The 20,488-nt window shown below is 36.1% G+C and overlaps 1 protein-coding gene across 4 annotated transcripts in view; it reads left to right on the top strand.

Moving 5' to 3' along the window:
* Positions 1 to 20,488, top strand: part of ASXL2 (ASXL transcriptional regulator 2) — a 110,704-nt gene that overhangs the window by 83,022 nt on the left and 7,194 nt on the right. For all 4 annotated transcript variants that reach the window (XM_076000612.1, XM_012788150.3, XM_076000611.1 and 1 more), the window contains 7 exons: positions 60 to 175; positions 4,623 to 4,749; positions 5,490 to 5,633; positions 8,327 to 8,490; positions 12,564 to 12,660; positions 15,161 to 15,266; positions 17,059 to 17,776. In XM_076000612.1, the coding sequence (XP_075856727.1) occupies positions 60 to 175; positions 4,623 to 4,749; positions 5,490 to 5,633; positions 8,327 to 8,490; positions 12,564 to 12,660; positions 15,161 to 15,266; positions 17,059 to 17,776 (1,472 nt within the window). The remainder of the gene's footprint in view (positions 1 to 59; positions 176 to 4,622; positions 4,750 to 5,489; positions 5,634 to 8,326; positions 8,491 to 12,563; positions 12,661 to 15,160; positions 15,267 to 17,058; positions 17,777 to 20,488) is intronic.

The following is a 20,488-nucleotide window of genomic DNA, read 5'->3' as shown; positions in this document are numbered from 1 at the left end:
AATGGTGCTTGATAGCAACTCTGATAACAAAATGTTTCATTGTCCCTTTTTTCCCCTAGTATCGTCTAGACTGTCACAGCCATCCTCTCCCCAATCAGGCTGCCCATCACCCACCATTCCAGCAGGTAAAGTCATTTCTCCATCACAGAAGCACAGCAAGAAAGCACTAAAGCAGGTAAGCATTGCTAGTCTGTGTTTATCAGAAGTATAATCTCCCACATTAAAAATGCATGACTGTGGCAATCATTGAAAATTTCTCAAAAGCTTTGGGCCCTTTTAAGGGGAAATTTCATGCAATATCCCAATTTGGTTTTAGTAATTTGTGCATATTTTTGTATACCTGTTATAGGTTTTTTTTTGTTTTGTTTTGTTTTGTTTTTGAGACAGAGTCTCACTTTGTTGCCCAGGCTAGAGTGAGTGCCGTGGCGTCAGCCTAGCTCACAGCAACCTCAAACTCCTGGGCTCAAGCAATCCTTCTGTCTCAGCCTCCCGAGTAGTTGGGACTACAGGCATGCGCCACCATGCCTGGCTAATTTTTTCTATATATATTAGCTGGCCAATTAATTTCTTTCTATTTATAGTAGAGATGGGGTCTCGCTCTTGCTCAGGCTGGTTTCAAACTCCTGACCTCGAGCAATCCTCCCGCCTCGGCCTCCCAGAGTGCTAGGATTACAGGCGTGAGCCACTGCGCCCGGCCTTGTTACAGGTTTTTGATAGATACTTTTTTAAATCACATTTTTAGTTCTTAATTTGTTCTTAGTTTTTGGAGAAGTTTTTTTGTGTGTTTTTAAATCATGAATAGGTGTTGAATTTTTCAAGTTGTTTTCTTTGGGATTTATTGAAATTATGTAGATTTTTCTCTTTTAATCTACCAATATACAGAATTACACAGCTAGATTTTCTAAAATTAAACTATAATTCTCAGGAATAAACCATATTTGTTACATATCTTTTTAATGTGTTAATTGAATCTTGTTAAGACTTTAGTTTGGATTTTGCAGTTTGCTTGTACTCTTATGTGATTTTGAAATCAGAATTGTTCTAGCATCATAAAATAAGTTGTTCAACTATGTCTCCATTTTATGTTTCTCAGTGTTCATTTTTAATGTATGCTTTTTCCCAGTACTACTTGCCAACAATTTGTCTATTTTATTGGGCTTTTGAAAGAACTAGCTTTGAGGCTGCGCACGGCGGCTCACGCCTGTAATCCTAGCACTCTGGGAGGCCAAGGTGGGCGGATTGCTCCAGGTCAGGAGTTCGAAACCAGCCTGAGCAAGAGCAAGACCCCGTCTCTACTATAAATAGAAAGAAATTAATTGGCCAACTAATATATATAGAAAAAATTAGCTGGGCATGGTGATGCATGCCTGTAGTCCCAGCTACTCGGGAGGCTGAGGCAGTAGGATCACTCGAGTCCAGGAGTTTGAGGTTGCTGTGAGCTAGGCTGATGCCACAGCACTCACTCTAGTCTGGGCAACAAAGCAAGACTCTGTCTCAAAAAAAACAAAAAAAGAAAGAAAGAAAGAACTAGCTTTAGATTGTTTTAAAATGCAAATGATCAATAAATATAAACTCACTAATAATTAGAGAAACGGTAAAATAACAGATTACTTTTATCCTCAGATTTTGGTATAAATCAAAGAGCTTAAGTATTGGCAAATGTGTAAAAAAATAAATACTCATTTGCTATTGGGATATAAATTAATATAGCCATTTTGGAGAGAAATTTTACAATATCTATTAAAATTTAAGATGCATATATCTCATGATTAAGCAGTTGAGCATTTTAGAACTTACATTAGAAATATACATACATACATATACACACACAATAAAAAATATATTAAAGTTTGTTATAGCAAGAACTTGTAAATAAGCTAAAATATGTATCAGGGAATTCCATAGTAAATGATGGCATATTCACATGCTGGAAAATTATCCAAGATTAAAAAGTTTATTTTGTAATGAGGTTGTTATATATGTTTAGACATGGGAAAAGAATCATTAAAATTAAGTTTTACTACATGTAGGGCATTATCCCCTTTTTAAAAACATATCCATATCGACAAAATAATGCTATATTTTTAATAGAAATATACATGTGTGTGTACATATACATATGCACACACACATATATATATGTAAAAAATAAGTTCGATAAGGAAAAATAAACTGATGACTGTGGTTACCTCTGAGAATTGTAGACCAAGACCTAGGTAGTGATTTAAAAAAGAGTTTAGGCCGGGCGCGGTGGCTCACGCCTGTAATCCTAGCTCTCTGGGAGGCCGAGGCGGGCGGATCGCTCGAGGTCGGGAGTTCGAAACCAGCCTGAGCAAGAGCGAGACCCCGTCTCTACTATAAATAGAAAGAAACTAATTGGCCAACTAATATATATAGAAAAAAAATTAGCCGGGCATGGTGGCGCATGCCTGTAGTCCCAGCTACTTGGGAGGCTGAGACAGAAGGATCGCTTGAGCCCAGGAGTTTGAGGTTGCTGTGAGCTAGGCTGACACCACGGCACTCACTCTAGCCTAGGCAACAAAGCAAGACTCTGTCTCAAAAAAAAAAAAAAAAAAAGAGTTTAGTTTTGTGACAAAAATGTATTCATATATTGCCTGTTTTAATAAAATTTTATTAATAACAATTATGTAAATTTTAAACTATTTAAACCAGGAACACTTTTATTAAAAGATATCCATAAATTTGATAAGACTAATTGCTGCCTGCCTGGGTATACTGTAGCACTTGCATTTCTGTAAGTTCTTGGGAAGATTTTTAAGAAGTATAAGATGCTTTTTCCCCCACAAGAAAAAAACAAGTATTTTCTTAAACCTTATTAACTAATTCGTGACACGTATACTTCTCCAGTAGTATACTCCTATAATCCTAAGTGTCACATATTATTTTCTTTAGGGAATATCAATATGGAAAAGTATATAAATTAGATTTGTTGGTATGTACAAGTAAGTCCTTGCTTCCAGTGTTTATGTTTTTCATAATGTTAGGTAAGAAAAATTACTTCAACATTAGTTATCCTTTACCACAAATGAGAGTTGTTGTTTTTGTTATTTTAAAAGAGAATTAGGAACAGGGTTTATAAAACAATGAGGGGAAAACTGTACAGTTCTTAATTAGAGGGGCTGTAAATTATTCTGTTTCCATCATATGTCTGAATTTACATGATCACAGCAGAAACAGATGGTATCAAGTGATGCTGTTAAGTTTTGCATTAGGCTGGGTGCTCACGCCTGTAATCCTAGTACTTTGGGAGGCTGATGTGGGAGGATTGCTTGAGGCCAGGAATTCGAGACCACCCTGAGCAAGAGTAAAAAATAGAAAAATTAGCTGGGTGTGGTGGTGTGCACCTGTAGTGCCAGCTACTTGGGAGGCTGAGGCAGGAGAATTGCTTGAACCCAGGAGTTTGAGGTTGCAGTGAGTTATGCTGATGCTACTGCACTCTGGCCCAGGTGACACAGTGAGACCCTGTCTCTAGAAAAAGAAGAAAAAGTTTTGTATTAACCTGGAATTAATTATATGAGTACTGTGAGTAGCAAGGATGAATACTGGCATGGCAGCTGCCATCCAGGAAGCCTGTGAACATCTTATGAGCTGTTTGCAAAGAATGAGAGATTAAGCCATAATCAGTGGTCAGACAGCACTGCCATTTTTTACACATTGTGCTTCTGCCTGACCTATTACAAGTATAGATGAATCTGAGCCAGATATGTGGCCCTCTCAGTTGCTTTTCTCTCTTGGCAACTTAGAGCAAGATCAAGGTTGCCACTGTGCCTATAGCACAGCCAGCGATATGTGTAAATGTTAAGCAGTAGGAAACTATATTAGGAAGAGGAAAGGGGAAACTAGAAGTAGCCAGTTTCCCCACACTTTTCTACATGATGGTCTTGAAGGTTAAAGCTTGAAATTGGTAACTTTAGCACAGTCAAATTTCCAATTTTTTCCTGAAATTTCTTACTTGCTTTCTTTGTCTCTTTTTTTAAAAACCTTGAGTTTAATAGTTATCTGTATATATTTTCATGATTAAAATTTGGATATTTCTTGCTTTTTCTGTTAATTTTAAATAGTGTTGTCAAGTGTATTTTATAAGTTAAAAACCTCAAAAAAAAAATATTCTGAAGGAGCCAGAAGGAACCACACTATTCTTAGAAAAAGTATTGTCTAGTCTTTCTTCCCCTCTGTTTATTGCATTGCTGTAAATTGCTGAGATTGGGTAATTGAGACAAATCTCATTGCTCTTACCCAAGATTACTCAAGTAGTTATTTACAACCTCTTTTTCAAATATAGCACCTGTGAAGCATTATATAAACTAAATATTTATATTTTTTACATAAGGCTGATGCAAAAGGATTAAGTTCTAAAATATGTTAATGACTATTTCTCACATTTATATAAAGGAGTAATTACTGACCAAAAGTATCCAAACCATAAGGATTATTTAGTCTTTGTGTTTACTTGGCTTAATGTAGGTTTTTGTTTTCCTTAATAGATTTCAAAGAACTTGAATGATCAGCATGCTTCTCACCATTTAAAGAAGTCATTTAATTTATATTATTACTAAAAAACTGATTTTTTTTGTTTCTTATAGTCAGTTTTCTCTTTATAGGCTCTAAAGCAGCAACAGCAGAAGAAGCAGCAGCAGCAATGCAGGCCAAGCATGTCCATCTCCTCCAACCAACATCTCTCTCTAAAGACTGTCAAAGCCACTAGTGACACTGTACCTGCCAAACCTGGTAGGCATTTTTTTCAATGGAAGCTTCTTTCCCAGTATTTTATGTTGGTTTATACTATCTTTATACTGCCAAATCATCAATACAAATCCTTCCAGGATAAATGGGGAAAGTTGTCTGCAAAATAATCACACTGTTATTTAAAAAGGCAACAATCAGATTTGCATGTAAGATGGAAATAAGTGACTAACTCACATTGTCTAAGCTAATAATATTTGGAAGCCTCTGGTCAGTAATCTTAAAAAAAAATGTGGTGTTTCTAAGAGACTCAAGCTGAACTCTTTATCAATTCTCTTTAAAAATGAAAGGTTTTCCTAAAAATGCATACTATCAATACCTTTGTATTGAACATGTCTATAAGACCTTTGGATTTTTTGTTGTTGTTTCTTGATTTGTTTTGTTTATAATCTAAACTAGTTTAGATACAGACCTTGTACTATATTACATAATTAAATTTGATGCTATAAGGTGATTCTATGGGCCTTTCAGACAATCCGAGTCTTGCAGAACTTTGCATTTTTGTTAGGAAGGAAATTTACCCCCAGAAGAAAATAGTATGCTGGGAGGAAAAAAAGGGATTTTGTTTTACTTTTTGCTGACTTTAATTCTCAAATTCAAAATACATTAACATAATTGTGTTGCCTCATACATTACCTTGGTTTAGTTAGTGTTAAATGATTGATTGATTAATTGATTTCTGTCTATAATCTCAGCGCACCAGTCTTTACATATTTTTCCCCTAGCAATATGGGAAGGAAAGCAACCCGACGGACAGTCAAGCAGTCCCCAGAACTCAAACTCCAGCTTTTCACCGTCAGTTAAAGTGGAAAATCCTTTGCTAGGCTTGGGGAAGAAGTCATTTCAGAGGTCTGACAGACTCCACACAAGTAAGTTAGTTTACAAAGATGTCAGTTTTCATTGCTGTGATATATCAGCTATCTGTTTGAAATTCATTGGTTATTTGGCTTAGGTTGAGTACATAATTTGAGTTATGTGGCCAGGATTAGACATAATTTCTTTTTGTTGTTATTTACATAATTACTTTTAAGAAATGAAAAGAAACTTGGACAGAATTGATTTAGTAAGTCTTTTTTCCTTATTTGTTTCCCTGTTTTTACCTTTAAACATGCCTATCTGCATGTTCTTCCTGTGCTCTCCTTACCAAACTTCATTTCAGAGAAAGATCTGTTTTCAGCCATTTTGTGGTTTCTCTTTCTGCCAATAAGTTGCTTTGTCCAGCATTACTTATGTTTTATGTCTGTGTTCAGAAAGATAGAAGGGCTTACAATTAAATATCACAAACTTAAATCTTTTCTCCCTGCCCCACCCCTCGAAATCCTACTTAAATGAGAATATGGGAAATACAAAAGATTAAATCCATATGGGTGAAGAAAATAGGGAGACAACAGATGGGCAGGCTATATCAACAAATTTTGGAAGATTGAAAATGTGGTAGAATTTTTTACTGAGCTGAAGAGCACTTGCCAGTAATATGCAAGCCAGCTAAACTGCAGAGCACCAGAAAGGTTTGACAATTAGAGATATGATTTATCACAGAAGAGAGAAGGGTGAGGCATAGAGTTAAAAAGAAGAATCTTGTTTGGAAATTAGTAAGAAGTAATTTGATGCCTTACCCCAGCAAGAGACAGGACGTTTATTTTGAAATGAAATTGAACCACAAAAGTTGAAATTCAGGGATACCAAACATAACTATGGGCAGATAATGAGGCATTATACTGAAATCTGGGAAATCAAGTAAAATAAAAATACAAAATAGTGATTGTCCTAACTTCCAGAAGGCTAGTGATGAGGCATATTTCTAACACCACTACTTCCTCCCTTCTCTCACCGTCCTCCAGCAGGAGATTGATACCTAAAGACATTGGGTAACCTCAGAAAAAAATCTACAGGTAAATTTATAGGTTACCAACTAACAGATCATCTAAACACTTTAGTGAAGCTCACCAGTCTATACATTCCATCCATTCTAGTTAGTTTTTGAGTACTTCTCTTTAAATTTTTATTACTAGGATCACTTTTAAACTCCTCTATCATGAGAGACAAAATCTGAAATATAGAATCTCAGAGCAAATGGAGACTCCAGGGAAGAGAAAAATTAAAACAAGTAACTTTAAGAACTGTAGTATTCACAGAAAGGAATAAAAGAAGAAATTGTATCCATGAAAGAAGCAGAATAGTATTTTTAAAATAAGAAAAGAGTTCTAAGATATTAAACAATATGGCTGCTGAAATTAAAATTATATTGGAAATACTGAAAGATAAAGCTGAAGAAATTTCGTAGAAAATGTCAAAGGGAAAAAGAGATTCAGTAAGAGAGGAAAGGTAAGAAAATTGGAACACCAGTCCAGGTTATCCAGGGTCTTAAATTGGACTATCAGAAAAGAAGAACAGAAGTTAAAAGGGAAGTAAATGATAACAGAAACAACATAAGAACATTTTAAACTGGATGCAATGGCGTGCGCCTGTAGTACTTGGGAGGCTGAGGCAGGAATATTGCTTGAGTCCCACCTGGGCAACATAGCAAGACTCTTACCTCCTTTAAAAAAAAAAAAACAAACATTCTTAGAGTTGACAGCCACAGGATTCCAGATTGAAACTACATGATAGGTGTTAAGAAACATGAATAAAAAGAAACCCATGCCAAAGCACATTCTTTTGAAATTCCAAAACATCCAGGATAATGAGAAGTTTGCAAAAAAGCCTCTAGAAAGAAAAAAATATTCACATGAGAAGATACAAGGATTGGAATTACAGATATCTCAATAACATTTTGATAGGCAAAAAATATTTTTTATTCATTGGTTTAATTTACATTTTTAAAAATATTAATATCTTAGCATCTACTTATGGTTAGTGGACTAAGAATTACCTATTAATTTCCTTTGCTCATGTTTCTCTTGGTGGTATAAATGTACTTTTCATATGAAGAATAGTAACTGTTTGCCATTGCTTGCAAATGTTTTTTCCAAGTTAGTCTTGTGTGTGTGTGTATTCATTCATTTTCATATTTTCATTTACATTTTAATTCTTTGTATATTCAAATCAGTCAGTTTTTGGAAAGACTATAACCTGGTTGGGGACAGATTTCCTGAAAGTGTTAAGCCATTCAATCATAATATTTTTAGCTAATGCAAATTAGTGAAAAAAATTCTCACAGAAAGAGGAAAAGCGCGTGAGTATGATTTGTAGATTTGGGTTTTTATTTTTTTTAGACATTCTCTGTATGTGTCATTTATCATAAACTTGCTCATTTTTTTGGAAAATAACCTAGTCTCAAACATAAAATGCAGTTTTAGTATGGCAGAAGATCCATTTTTTTACAGAACTTGTTCTATTTTTTTACAGAGAAGATAAATTATATTATTTTAACCTTCATAAATCAACAAAACTTGTTTTGTTATTTTAAAAATAAATTCCTAAGATATTTACGTGTTACCTTCCTCAAAGTGTGATATATAAGCTTATAACTGGGTTTTTTTGTACTGCACAGAAAGCTGTAGTTTAGGTAGAAACAGGACTGTGAGGGAAACTGAAATGATTCTTTTCCATATTTTTGCAGGACAAATGAAAAGGACTAAATGTGCTGACATTGATGTTGAGACACCAGACTCCATTCTGGTTAATACAAATCTGCGAGCTCTGATCAACAAACACACATTTTCAGTTCTTCCTGGAGATTGCCAACAGCGACTGCTTTTACTACTCCCAGAGGTGGATCGACAGGTGCGTCATTTCAAGCATAAGAAATTTTATGACTCTTCAGGGGCTTGCTTCACTCATACCTTTACAACTCCTTAAGATTTTTAAAATAGTTTTTTATTTATATCTGTAAAGAAGTGGTATTTGGCCGGGCGCGGTGGCTCACGCCTGTAATCCTAGCACTCTGGGAGGCCGAGGCGGGCGGATTGCTCAAGGTCAGGAGTTCAAAACCAGCCTGAGCAAGAGCGAGACCCCGTCTCTACTATAAATAGAAACAAATTAATTGGCCAACTAATATATATAGAAAAAATTAGCCGGGCATGGTGGCGCATGCCTGTAGTCCCAGCTACTTGGGAGGCTGAGGGAGGAGGATTGCTTGAGCCCAGGAGTTTGAGGTTGCTGTCAGCTAGGCTGATGCCATGGCACTCACTCTAGCCTGGGCAACAAAGCGAGACTCTGTCTCAAAAAAAAAAAAAAAAAAAAAAAAAAGAAGTGGTATTTATGATACTAAACAAGAAATAAGAATAATTTAATGTAAGTGTCTTAATAGGTAGCCTTTGTAAGACTTAAAAAGAAAAAAAGGCCACTCTCTTACCACCATGTCAAGATGATGTCATAAATATGACTAGCTATCATATAAGGATGTAGGCATTCGTAGAATATAGTTTAGGAGGAAGAGTTGTCTTGGTCCAGGATTTGGGCCAGTGCATCCATGGAGTGGGAAAAGTCAGGAATAAGCCAAAAACATGGATACATTTGTAAGGACATACAACATGAATAACAGTTGTGGAATTAAGAGTGTCCGTTATTTTTATTCTTTTGTTAATTTTTTCTGAAAGATTTATTGTTTTTGTAATAAAGAACTTAAAATCCAATATAAGTTATACTTAAAAAAAAAAGTAGGTCAGGTGTAGTGGCTCACACCTATAATCCCAGCATTTTGGGAGGCTGAGATGAGAGGATCACTTGAGACCAGTCTGAGCCAGAGTGAAACCCTGTCTCTACAAAAAAGTAGAAAAATTAGCTGGATGTAGTGGTGCACACCTGTAGTCTCAGCTACTCGGGAGGCTGAGGCAGATTGATTGAGCCCAGGAGTTTGAGGTTGCAGTGAGCTATGATGACACCACTGCACTGTAGCCTAGGCAACAGAGCAAGATCTTGTCTCAAAAAAAAAAAAATAGTACGAAGAAGTAATACCAAAGGTTTGGGAAGAGTCAAGGCAGGGGGACTAGAGAGATTTAGCTTGGTCAGGAATAAGGTAAAGGGGGTAACCTGGTAACCTGAGCAGGTAACCTGAGCAATATTGTCCTTATGTATAGGACAATAAAGTGAAGTACAACTTCACTGTCAGATGAAAATTAGAGAGTAAAGAATTCTGATTGTCACTAGGATGAAAACTTGGAACCCACACTTTAGTTGATGATGTATATAGCAATGAACATTAGAAAAATATTTAGACCAGAGACAGACACAAAAAGTTTGGATTAGAAAATCTCTCTCCCAGTTTAGTTGAAGGTCCATCATATGGAATAGGTAAACTTTGTTTCTCCAGAAAGCAGATTTGGCATTAAAATAATAACTTTTTAACAGTTGGAGGATTAAACTGTGGAATGGATTGACTTGCAATGGAGTAACTTGCTCATCACTTGACTGTTCCAATAGACGTTGGATGAACTGCTCTCATAGGGAAGCCTGTTAACTCTGTACCGACTCTAACGTGCTAATCAGCAGCAAACTACATACAACCCACTGGGCAGTTTCCATCCCGTGCCTCTTTTTGTAAATAATGTTTTATTGGAATATAGCCACTCCTATTAGTTTACATATGTCCATAGCTACTTTTGTGCTTACAGTGGCCGAGTTGACTAGCTGAAACAGAGACCATAATGGTCTACAAAGCCTACAGTATTTGCAGTCTGTCCCTCTATAGAAAGTGTATCAATTTCTGCTGTAGAGCCAGGGAAAATAATGTTGGCCCAAATAGGTTTGAAAAGTGAAGTGAGTTAAGAAGAGTTCCTCAATCCCCAGTATGCCCAAGTAAGTAGTTTCCAAAATTTTCTTCAAAAAATTGTTTTTGAGTTAAAATTTATATTTAGGTTTGTTTTTTTTTTTGAAACAGAGTCTCGCTTTGTTGCCTGGGCTAGAGTGAGTGCCGTGGCGTCAGCCTAGCTCACAGCAACCTCAAACTCCTGGGCTCAAGCCATCCTCCTGCCTCAGCCTCCAGAGTAGCTGGGACTACAGGCATGCGCCACCATGCCCGGCTAATTTTTTTCTACATATATTAGTTGGCCAATTAATTTCTTTGTATTTATAATAGAGACGGGGTCTCCCTCTTGCTCAGGCTGGTTTTGAACTCCTGACCTCGAGCAATCCGCCTGCCTCGGCCTCCCAGAGTGCTAGGATTACAGGTGTGAGCCACCACGCCCGGCCTCATTTAGGTTTTTAATTCATCTTTTTTTTTTTATATTATCTGAATGCAGAGTTCAACTTTATTTTCTCCTGGGTAGATAGCCAGTTGTTCCAGCACTATGCATATTTATATATGCATCTTTTTCTCACTATTTGAAATGCCATCTTTGTTATGTGTTCTGTGTATATTCTATATATGTAGCATATACTTACAGGTGGTTTCTCCTCTTCCACACATTACTTTGTTTACTCTAATGCCAGTAATATTGGAGTTTTGATTACAATGACTTTGTTTGCTATGTGTAATAATTGAAAAGTCAATTCCCCTCCCAATTTTTCTTATTTTTTTCCATATAATTTTTTTTTTTTTTTTTTTTGAGACAGAGTGTTGCTCTGTTGCCCAGGCCAGAGTGCCGTGGCGTCAGCCTAGCTCACAGCAACCTCAAACTCCTCGGCTTAAGCAATCCTTCTGCCTCAGCCTCCTTGAGTAGGTGGGACTATAGGCATGCGCCACCATGCCCAGCTAATTTTTTTCCTATATATTTTTAGTTGTCCAGCTAATTTATTTCTATTTTTAGCAGAGAAATGGTCTCGCTCTTGCTCAGGCCAGTTTCAAACTCCTGAGCTCAAACAATCCTCCTGCCTCGGCCTCCTAGAGTGCTAGGATTCCAGGCGTGAGCCACCACACCCAGCCTCCATATAAATTTTAATATTGTTTCCTTCATTTCATGAAAAATCTGAGGTTTCTGATAGAAATGTAGATATTGATGTTGGGGAGAATAGTGATTTTATTAAGTTTTCCCATCAACGTTTTTTCAGAAAATAGAAAATTATAGGAATTGCCAGTTCACAAGATAGCAAATCTAAATATTCAATAAACATACAAAATGATCCACACTCTAGTAGTCAAGAAAAGTTTTACCATTTCAAACCCATTAGATTGTTAAAAATTAAATAGCATGTTAACATATAATGTTGTTAGGAAAATGAGTTTGCACGTACATTCCTGTAGAAATGTCATTCTTTTTAGCCTTTTTGGAAAGTAATTTGACAACGTCGAATATACACACAAATATTCTTTGTTCTGCAGATGTATCCCTTAGAAATACAAGCACTAGTGTATTCATCTCTACCAGGATACTTATTGACACCTTTTTTGATAGGAAAACATTAAAACAAAGTATATGGCTATTGTTAGGGAAATGATGAATTAACTGAGTTACATTCCTATAGTGAATTTGCAACCGTTACAAAGTGGCTGAAATTATGCCATTTGACTTAGAGAGACTTTCATGGTATATTCTGTGAGAAAATTAAGATACAGAGCAGTATATATGACTTAGTCCCACTTTTATGTAATAAAACAATAAACTGTCAGGAAATAAGAAAAATACTATTACAAATATATTTATGTGTAGTTCTGTGAGCAGGTTTTTAATTATTGTGGAATAGAGTTGAAAGGAGAAAGAGGGAAGAGAGGTAAAAAGGAAAAGAATGTTTTAGAACAAAATGATATTATATTACATTAAAAATAGAGGTGTCCAGAATAAGCAGCATGATATGAGATACTTATGTGTCTATAAAATTAAATGTACATACAGTCTTTTCTAAAATTAACAGAAAGCCAAGTACCACATGATACCTTTCTCTTTCTTTGTAAGCTTTCCTTGGCTTATTCTTTAACTCAGGTTGGTCCAGATGGTTTGATGAAGTTAAATGGCTCAGCTCTTAACAATGAGTTCTTCACTTCAGCAGCCCAAGGGTGGAAGGAAAGACTTTCAGAAGGTAAGTGTTCTACCTCACGTATCTTGCAGGATGTGTGAGCACTCGAAGCCACTGTACAAGCATATTGGCCCTCTCTACCTCATCTAATATTTGAGCAATTTTGGAAGGTAAAGGACAGTGTGTTTCCATAGGGTCAAGTTGCCTATCCTGTGTGAAACACATTGCTAGACTTTTATCTGGAACCTGTGCAACCAGGTTGACTCCAGATGGAGTCTAGCAATGTTTCTTTAATGATTTAAACTCAACTGTGAAAAACTAAAAAATACAGATTTTTTATGCCCTACACCTAAAAATTCTGATTCAGTGGTTCTAGATTACTGAATTCTATATTAGATTGCCTAGGAATTGAAATTTTAATAAACTCCCTAATAATTAGGCAGAGTATAGAATTAGTTATTTTATGGTACTATGAATCCCAGCTAAGCAGGCAGTGAAGTAGCGTCTTTATTGCTGCCCAACCCCAAGAAAACTAACAGTAAAAGGAACCAGTGAGAACTTCTTAAAAAAGAAACAACAACTTTGTTGAGATGTATTTCACATATTATAAAATTCACCCATTTGAAGTTAATTGATAGAACATTTTAATGAAATAGATCATAACTGAGAAGTGCTTGATGGTAGTCACTTGTCTGCCATGTGTGCCATGCTTCTAATGCTGATTTAACAATTTACCAAGGACATATTATAAAATATAAAAAAGTTACTGTGTTAGCACTGCATGTAGTATCTGTCAATATTAGCAGTTCTTAATCCTAGCTGCTCAGAAACACTATGTTGTTTTAAAAATACTGATATCCAGGCACCATTGTCAATGATTTTGTTTTAATTAGTCTAGATTGGTGCCTGAATTTTAGTGTTTGGGTTTTTTTTTCCCCCCAACATTTTCCCATGTGATTCTAATATACAGCCATAAGTAAAACCACTGGCTGTATTATTTTTAGTTTAAATATTACATCTGTTTTTCAGTATACATGGGATATAAAATAACACTTGAAAAACCATATATAGTTATGCCAAAGAATAGCTTGAAACAAGTGTGAAAAATCTTTAAAATAAATGCATTTGTAAGGAGCGCATTAGAAATGCTGTTCATTGCTTACTTTCTGTCACATACCTGACAATTAAATGACCAGCTAATATCTGTATAGTTCACCATAAATTGTTGACTTTTTCCATCCTCTTCTTTTAGAGCAAATTCTGTGTAGAAGGAATCTCCTGCTGATTACTTTGGTCCTTTCTCTTTCTTACAGATTTCCTTGGGCAATCTGTAAAGAGATCCCTTTTTTCTGAATGAATTGAAATCATATAAGCACTTTAAAATATACCAGTTACCAGTACCTTACTTTATGAATAAATAGGTATAAAGGATTTATTTCCCAACTTTTTTGTAATTAAAAAAACCCACTTTTTTGTAAGTAGGTACTATCAACAATGATACTGTGCATCAGTGTTACTCCTTTTTACATGTAAGTGATGTACTATACCTATAGTTATGTGATTTTATTTTTGAGCAACAAAAACTTTAAACACGTACATAAGTGAACAGAGTTCAATACGTTTTATTCTTCATTCTATGATGCACAGTAGACTCAACAGCAAAAGTTCTGAGTTGGATTCTGACAGCCAGATCCATCCTCTTTTCCTAATCCTTTGCCCACGACTGTGATGTCCACAGTCCTCTAACATTTTTTCCTTTCCTTCTTCTCACCCCCAGGAGGTCTTAAACTTCAAATTCTGCCATTTCTACCTCTTATTCCCTGATGTCCTGGGTATTAGAGTATAAAAGGGAGCAGCCTATCTGAGCCACAAGTTTGAAGATGGCCTACCAAGCACATTCACTGTTCTCTGCTGATGGAGTGGGAAGGATTGAGGTGGTTGGTAGTATGTGCAAATAAATGGCATATTTAGAGCAGCTGGGTCTTTGGCATGTCAGTATCTTGTTGCTAGGGGCACTAGACTGGCACCGTTTCTGGAACGAATAGGAAACTGAGAACTCCAGAATCACTCTGCCTTTTTTATTGGAATCATTAAAAAGCAGGGCCATAGCTTTTCATTGTGCAGGTAGAGGTAAAAGGCCTAAAATACAATTTACCTTGGAGAAGCAGAACTTTAATAAAATGCCTGGTAGCATTACTTACTGAAAGCACATCACTTTTTTTCCCCAGTGGAAAATAAATTATTAATAGAAATTCAAAGTTAAAAGAAATCTGTGTGGAATGTGATGTTTGGAGCAGGAGGGAAGTGCTACAGGGAAAGTGCAGAGAAAAGACTCTGTCAGCCTCAGCTGAGCACTGAAAACTACATGGAGTGGTGTGCAAGCATATTTTTATTTCACCTAATGGCATTTAGGTCCTCCTTCACATTGAGGAGCTTTGGGAAGTTTCTGTTACTTTCACATGATAGTATTCTGATTCTTGCATGAGTCTTTCATGATTTATAAATAGTTAAACATTGCAATTAGCATTTTTCTATTGATTATCCTTTTTTGGGTATATTATAGGTGAGTTTACACCTGAGATGCAGGTGAGAATTCGACAAGAGATTGAGAAGGAGAAAAAAGTGGAGCCATGGAAGGAACAATTCTTTGAAAGCTACTATGGTCAGAGGTAATAACATTAAGACAGGCACTGTAAACCAGATGCTAATTCCTGCATGTATGTCATGCAGATAAAGTGATGCTTTATCTCATTACCTTAACAGGAGGTACAGTCCTTGATTTCCTTCTTTTTTTATTTTACCAATTCTACTTTAGAGAGAAGGATTTTTTCTTATGAATCACAGGTACACAGAATTGGATTACTCATACTCCTTGACCCATAACATACTATTACTGTGTATGGAATGGTTTCTTTTTAAAAAATTTTTTCTAATCTTGAATTAAGAGTCCCTTTTTTAAATAGGTTGGCTTTTCTTCTAGTAACTTTATAAGATAAAAGAATACTAAAGTTCTGTCCATTTTTTATGGTTATCACAAATATAACTATCCAGAATCACTAAAGCATCCCAGGAATCCTATAATATGGACCATTATACTCAACATGTAATTAAACAGGCTCTCCTCTATAAAAGACACCTGGAAAATGTACATAGCTGGATCAGGATACAAACTCTGTTTTAAAGGGGCTGTAGTCTAATCTTTTTTCCTAAGAAATCCAAATAAAATCATAATGGGGATATTTAAATGATTATCATGAAGTTGTTTTATTTGAAATAGGATTGAACACTCAGGCTTCTACTTGTTTGTCTCCCTTCCTCTTTCTGCACACCAAGGGGAAGCCTTTAAAGAGATTCTGTAATATAACCGCAGCTGGAGAACTAAGGGCCCCTTTTCTTTGTCTCCAAGTGCTGTTTATCGATCCCCTTCACAGTCATTCAGGAAAGATCCTTATTGAGAATCTCATAAGCTGATTTTTCTATATTCTTGATGTAAGCATTGAGCTATAGAAGTGATGTTGCATGTATTTAGACCATTAGTACAGGTAGCAATAATTCTATAAATGTTTATCCCTCCTTTTTAAACAGAGCATCACAAAGCTTTTGGGTCTGTTTTCAGCTATTTTTAATTACTGCCCAGTTTTGTCCTTAGCCATTCCATCTCAAGAGGTACAGTATTGATTTTTTGAAGTCACCAAAGGGGGCTGCATTGATTTTGCCTATTATATGATATTCTAAAATGTTAAGAAGAGTCGCTAGTGACCCTTACAAATGAGTCTAGCTTTTTGACAGACCATACTATAGAAGTCCCAAGTGGCCTACATCCCCCGGATAGCTCAGAGAGACTCAGAATTTTAGAGCTAGGCCAAGTGGAATTTAAACAGGCTTTCTAAAAACTCAATTATAATTTTTGACCTTTGAAGAGTATTGATAGCCAGTGTCCTCCTATCTCCTCAGGTCCCCTTAGATTTCTTGGGCCAGCCTTTCCACAGATACTACAGAGTAGATCACAATCCCAGGGTGGATGGGTCTTGGCCTTCCTTTAGTTCCCTTATAGATAATCTGTGATGCATGCCCTTAGACAGTGTGGGCCCTTTATAAGCAGAAGTAATAATTACTACCATTTTTGAGCTTTCATCAAGGTAAGTAGTTGACATGGCTTAACTTAATCATCATAGCAGCACTATGTAATAATTAACCCTAATGTACAGTTGAAGAAACTGAGATACAGAGGCTAGTCATTTGCTTAACATCACATGGACAGTTGATATCAGAGCTAGAATTTGAATCCAGGCATGGTGGCTCCAGAACCTTCACTGCTAATAACAATAGAAGATAATGCATGAAGGAGACCTGTTATGTGTCAGGTGTTCTCCTAGGCATTGTCATATTCTGTTACTTTGTAATGCCTTCAATAACATGAGTCATTTCTCTACTAGAATATTTTTTTCCCTCCCTTTTTAGTTCTGGCCTGAGCCTTGAAGATTCAAAGAAATTGACAGCATCTCCCAATGATCCCAAAGTAAAGAAAACCCCAGCTGAGCAACCAAAATCCATGCTTCCTTCAGAGGCCTCTCCTGTCAGAATAGTCCCAGTAGTCCCTCAGTCAGAGTGTACAGAGGCAGTATTGCAAATGCCATCAGCAGGCAGACAAGAAGAGCACGAAAGCCCAGACAAGGTGCAGCCAAACTTCTCCAAATCCACAGAGCCCCCACTTCCCTCCGCCAGTAATACACATGAGCTTAGTAGCATTCTTCCCATCAAGTGCCCAAAGGATGAGGGTCTCTTGGAGCAGAAGCCAGTTGCCTCTGCTGCACAGGAATCTGAGAAAGAGAGTCATCTCACTACAGCTTCTAGTTATAAGAAAAACGAAAGCCAAGAATCTTTGATTATATCCCCAAGCAAACCCAAGAGTCCTGAGGTGGAAAAGCCAATAATGAAACCTACAGCAGAAGCAGGTCCACGGGAGAGCACTATGAAAGAACCTCCAGCAACTCTTGTTGATCAGAGCCCAGAAAGCCTCAAGAGGAAATCTTCTCTCACCCAAGAAGAGGCCCCTGTGAGCTGGGAGAAGAGGCCACGTGTCACTGAGAATTGCCAGCACCAGCAGCCATTTCAGGTCTCGCCACAGCCCTTTCTCAGTAGAGAAAGGGTCCAGGTGCGAAAAGTACCACCTCTCAAGGTAAGAGAGTGGGGAGAACTGAAAAGGAGAGATTGCGTAGAGATTGTGCACACACTACGTTTTGGTCATACCTACTGAATTTCAAGTAATTTGTGGTATTTCTTAATGCAGAAGCAGTTGTATATATTTGATAATCATGTAACTGTGGTCTTATAGGAATAAAATTACTGACAAATAGGCATTTAGAACTGCAGTCCTACAGATTTTTATTGATTGATAAGGAAGGTACCTGGGTATCTAATGTAAACCACTCCTGTGCTCACTATTCTTGTATCTTAAGACAGTTATGGAAATTGTTGTCTTATATGACAAAATAAGTACTAGACTAAGCATGAGGAAGCCATTGGTGTGATCAAAAGACCTTATCTTTGTACCAAGAGCCTTAGTATTTGTACCTTGGCCCTTTTGTTGCTACTGTAACTGATTTGATATTCTGTGGGTCTACCACTACCTTTACCTCCTTCGTATTTAAGGAAATGTGTGTGACTATCCTGTGTCACTGTGTCACCACTGTTTACTTGAGGACATTAGTAAGATGGAATAGTCTTGCTAAGCTCTGCTGCTTAGCATATGTCATTAACTTATCTTTAACCTTATATTGCTACCTGTCAAATTTTTCAAATTCTTCTAGGCAGCATCTGTGACTATCTTAATATATAAAGCCCTTTAAAATCTAAACACATTTTTACTCCTGATCTTTAAGATTTGTTAATATTTGGGCCCGTGCTTAATACCAGTTTGTAGTTCACTCATTTTGTAAATAGTATTTATTCATTAATACTTTTTTATGAATAATGTTTATTGATAACTATTTTGCTTACCAAGAGCCTAAGGTACTGAGTTCTGCTCATTCACATTGGGATACAAATAGAAAAATAGACCCAATAAAAGTACTTTTCCCCCTTTTTATTTAACTTAGATGAGCCAAAATTAGTACTATCAGGAAATATTCCTTGGAAATATTCCCTTCCTAGAACTTGACCCATGTCGAGTACTACTTTACTTCTCACAATTGTCTTACCTTAGCCTTTATTTCAAATCTTACCTTCTTAGACAAAGCTCAATGTAATTTATAACAAAATAAAACCTTTTAAGCAAAATTTAAGTAGAAAACAAACTTGAAATTTAGTACAAATGTTGTAAGTTAGTTACAGGCATATGTGTATAAAAATTATATACACACGTGCACATTATATGTTTTACATTCAGTATGCAGCTGGCCCTCTATCATTGGGTTCTGCATCTGTGAATTCAACTAAACCACCTATTAAAAATATTCAGAAAAAATAACAATATAACAGTTTTAAAATACAAATAAAAATTATAGTATAACAACTATATTTGCATAGCATTTACATTGTATTATGTATTATAAGTAATCTGGAGATGATTTAAGATATACAGGAAGGTATACATAGGTTAGATGCAAATACTGCACTATTTTATATAAAGGACTTGAGCATCCTCAGATTTTGGTATCCATAGGGGTCCTGGAACCAATTCCCCATGAATACCAAGGGATGACTAGACATTTAAAAAGAAAAGCATTTAATTACTTTGCTCTGCCAGGGTAGGGCTTCTCAGCAAGTTAAATTGTTACTAGTACCTGGACAACTTGGAATGGTTTTTTACTTAGAAAGTATAATTTATTCTGCATAATTGGATAATAGGGCTATTTACATAAATGACTGAAACTTATTTTTAAGTACTAAATCTTTTTATTTTAAAACCACTTTCAGTGATTGTTTTTGTTTGATTTCAACATGTTGATGATTTTTAGTTATTATGCAAGGTATGGTATTACTCTTAAGAGGAATCTTAGGTTTTGTCCCTACATAAAATTCCCCTAAACAACTTTCTTGTATTTACTTTTTTAGTTTTATGTGTTTTTTCCCGTTTTTCCCTTGCAGTCTCTTCCAAATGATATTAATATGGGACAATGATTGCTTCTTTCTTACTATGGGCAGCTTCTAAACACTATGTCCTAAGTAAATATGCATCTAGGCTTAGAACTGGATATGAAACAGATTTAGCTCTTAGAGAGATTAAGTACATTTCTTGATGTTAAATACATGGACTTTGTAAAATCTGTTTTAAAAAATCCCACAGCTCTAACTTTTAAATCACAGAGAATCAAAGTATTGTTTAGGAGAGGAGGCAAATTCATTTCAGACATGGTATTTTTATGGTATGAAAATCAGTGATTTCAAACTTAATAGTACATCAAAATCTCACAAGTAGCTTCTTAGAAATACACTTTTTCCTAGGGCTCCTAATTTGTATATTTTGGGATAGGACCCAGAGCATATATATTTTTTAAAAGTTACAAAAGTAAATATAATACCAGCCAGGGGTGAGAATGGCTGGTAAACAGTATGTACATACTCCCTTATGTGGGTGGACATAGTGGGGTGTACCTGTGGATCACACACTGCCTTCCTTCTAGTGCTATCTGGAAGCCTCTGTAATTTGAGATAATTCACCTTAACATAACTGTGTGCATAGAAGAAAGAAGAGCAAGTATTCCCCTTGGTAGTAAAGCTAAGAAGTAAAAGATAGTAATGATACAATTTTCTTTCTTTCTTTCCTTTTCCTCTTCCTTCCTTCTTTCTCTGCCTCCCCAAACATAAACACACTTTGTAAAAATGTAGATACCATAAAAAGGTCTATATCTTAATTAGCAGTTGTGAGTAGTCGTGACATTAGGAGATA

Source organism: Microcebus murinus, chromosome 3 (genome assembly GCF_040939455.1).
Source record: "Microcebus murinus isolate Inina chromosome 3, M.murinus_Inina_mat1.0, whole genome shotgun sequence".
NCBI lineage: Eukaryota > Metazoa > Chordata > Mammalia > Primates > Cheirogaleidae > Microcebus > Microcebus murinus.
This window is presented reverse-complemented; position numbering and strand designations above follow the sequence as displayed.